Below are 1360 nucleotides of genomic sequence, written 5' to 3'. Positions count from 1 at the left end.
CAGATACACGAAATCATTGCATCTTTGGCAGACGAACAAGATATGGAAGTTCAAGATGTACCAGAGTATGAACCATCTTATGAAGTAGACATGACCTTTGTCTCCCTCCTCTATAACTACATCCTATAGCCCTCGAGGCGGAGGAGAGAGAGAGGAAGAACAGCAAAAACAAGAGGAGGTAAAACTACCAGCAGGAGGGAGGAGACCATTCATCAGGATGAGCTGCTGGACCAGGCCATGGCTCACTGAAGCAAGAAGACAGCAAGCAGTACGGCCAGTACATTAGCCTCCTGGACACACAACTGAGATTAGAGGAACCTGTTGCCTTCAGAAACTTCACCAGAGTGACCCCTGAGGTTTTCGATGAGATCCTGGAGAGAGTGGCACCAGTCATCCAGAAGCAAAAGACTAACTACAAGCACCCTTTGTCAGCTGGCCTCAAATTGGCAATCACCTTGAGACATCTGGCCACTGGGGACAACCACAGATCACTGGCATATGGTTTCTGATGTGGTATCTCAACCATATCAGAGATGATTCCAGAAGTGTGCAGGGCCATTGGAGAGGCGCATAAAGATGAGGTCTTCAACATACCTACCACCCCTGAAACATGGAGCACCCTTGCCCATCAGTTTGAACAGAGATGGAATGTCCCCCATGCAATTGATGCCTTGGATGGAGAGCACATGGCCAATAAGAAGCCAGCAAACACAGGCAGTCTCTACCACAACTACAAGGGGTTCTTCTCCATACCACTGCTGGCATTGGTAGATGCAGAGTATAAGTCCATCTGGATTGAGCTGGGAGGTAAAGGACTCATGTCTGACTCCCAGATATTCACAGACTCTGAGCTCTTCGAATGCCTAGAAGATGGATCCGTAGGGCTGCCCCCACCATGCCGTCTCCCTGGAGAAAATCAGCCTGATATTCCCTACTTCATCCTGGGTGACGATGCTTTTGGCCTGAAGAGCTACATGAGAAGAGGGATGACAGATGAACAGGGGATCTGTAACTACAGGATCTCAAGGAGAGAAAAGTGATGGAGAATGCCTTTGGCATCTTGGCCAACAGGTTCCGTTGCATGTTGGGAACGCTGGAACAGAAGGTAGATAACGTCAGAGATTTGGTGGAGACTGCTGTGGCGCTCCACAACCTGCTGAGGAAGATGGTGGTGCTGGCAGCCATTGAGGTGGACCACGAAGATGAAGAGCCCAACTTCGTACCAGGGGCCTGGAGAGATGGACCTCACTGGGAAGATGTTCCGCAACCACCTGCAAGGGGGAACCTCGCCGCTGTGGATGCCAGACATCAGAGAGATCATCCCAGAGAATAATTCGTCTCTCCAGTGGGTGCTGTTGAC

The 1360-nt window shown here is 50.2% G+C and overlaps 1 protein-coding gene across 1 annotated transcript; it reads left to right on the top strand.

The window, feature by feature from the left end:
- The first annotated feature begins 533 nt into the window (after nucleotides 1-533).
- On the top strand, nucleotides 534-1040 carry LOC139723484 (putative nuclease HARBI1). Its single transcript, XM_071634726.1, has one exon. The coding sequence runs from the start codon at nucleotides 534-536 to the stop codon at nucleotides 1038-1040; it is 507 nt and encodes a 168-aa protein (XP_071490827.1).
- The last annotated feature ends 320 nt before the right edge of the window (nucleotides 1041-1360 follow it).

The sequence above is a fragment of the Diadema antillarum genome, unplaced genomic scaffold, assembly GCF_040938485.1.
Source record: "Diadema antillarum isolate AM-2024a unplaced genomic scaffold, OU_Dant_1.0 scf00000192, whole genome shotgun sequence".
Taxonomy (NCBI): Eukaryota; Metazoa; Echinodermata; class Echinoidea; order Diadematoida; family Diadematidae; genus Diadema; species Diadema antillarum.
This window is presented reverse-complemented; position numbering and strand designations above follow the sequence as displayed.

Excerpts from the sequence above, each read along its gene's own strand:
- LOC139723484 (XM_071634726.1), top strand. The coding sequence starts at position 534 with ATGATTCCAGAAGTGTGCAGGGCCATTGGAGAGGCGCATAAAGATGAG.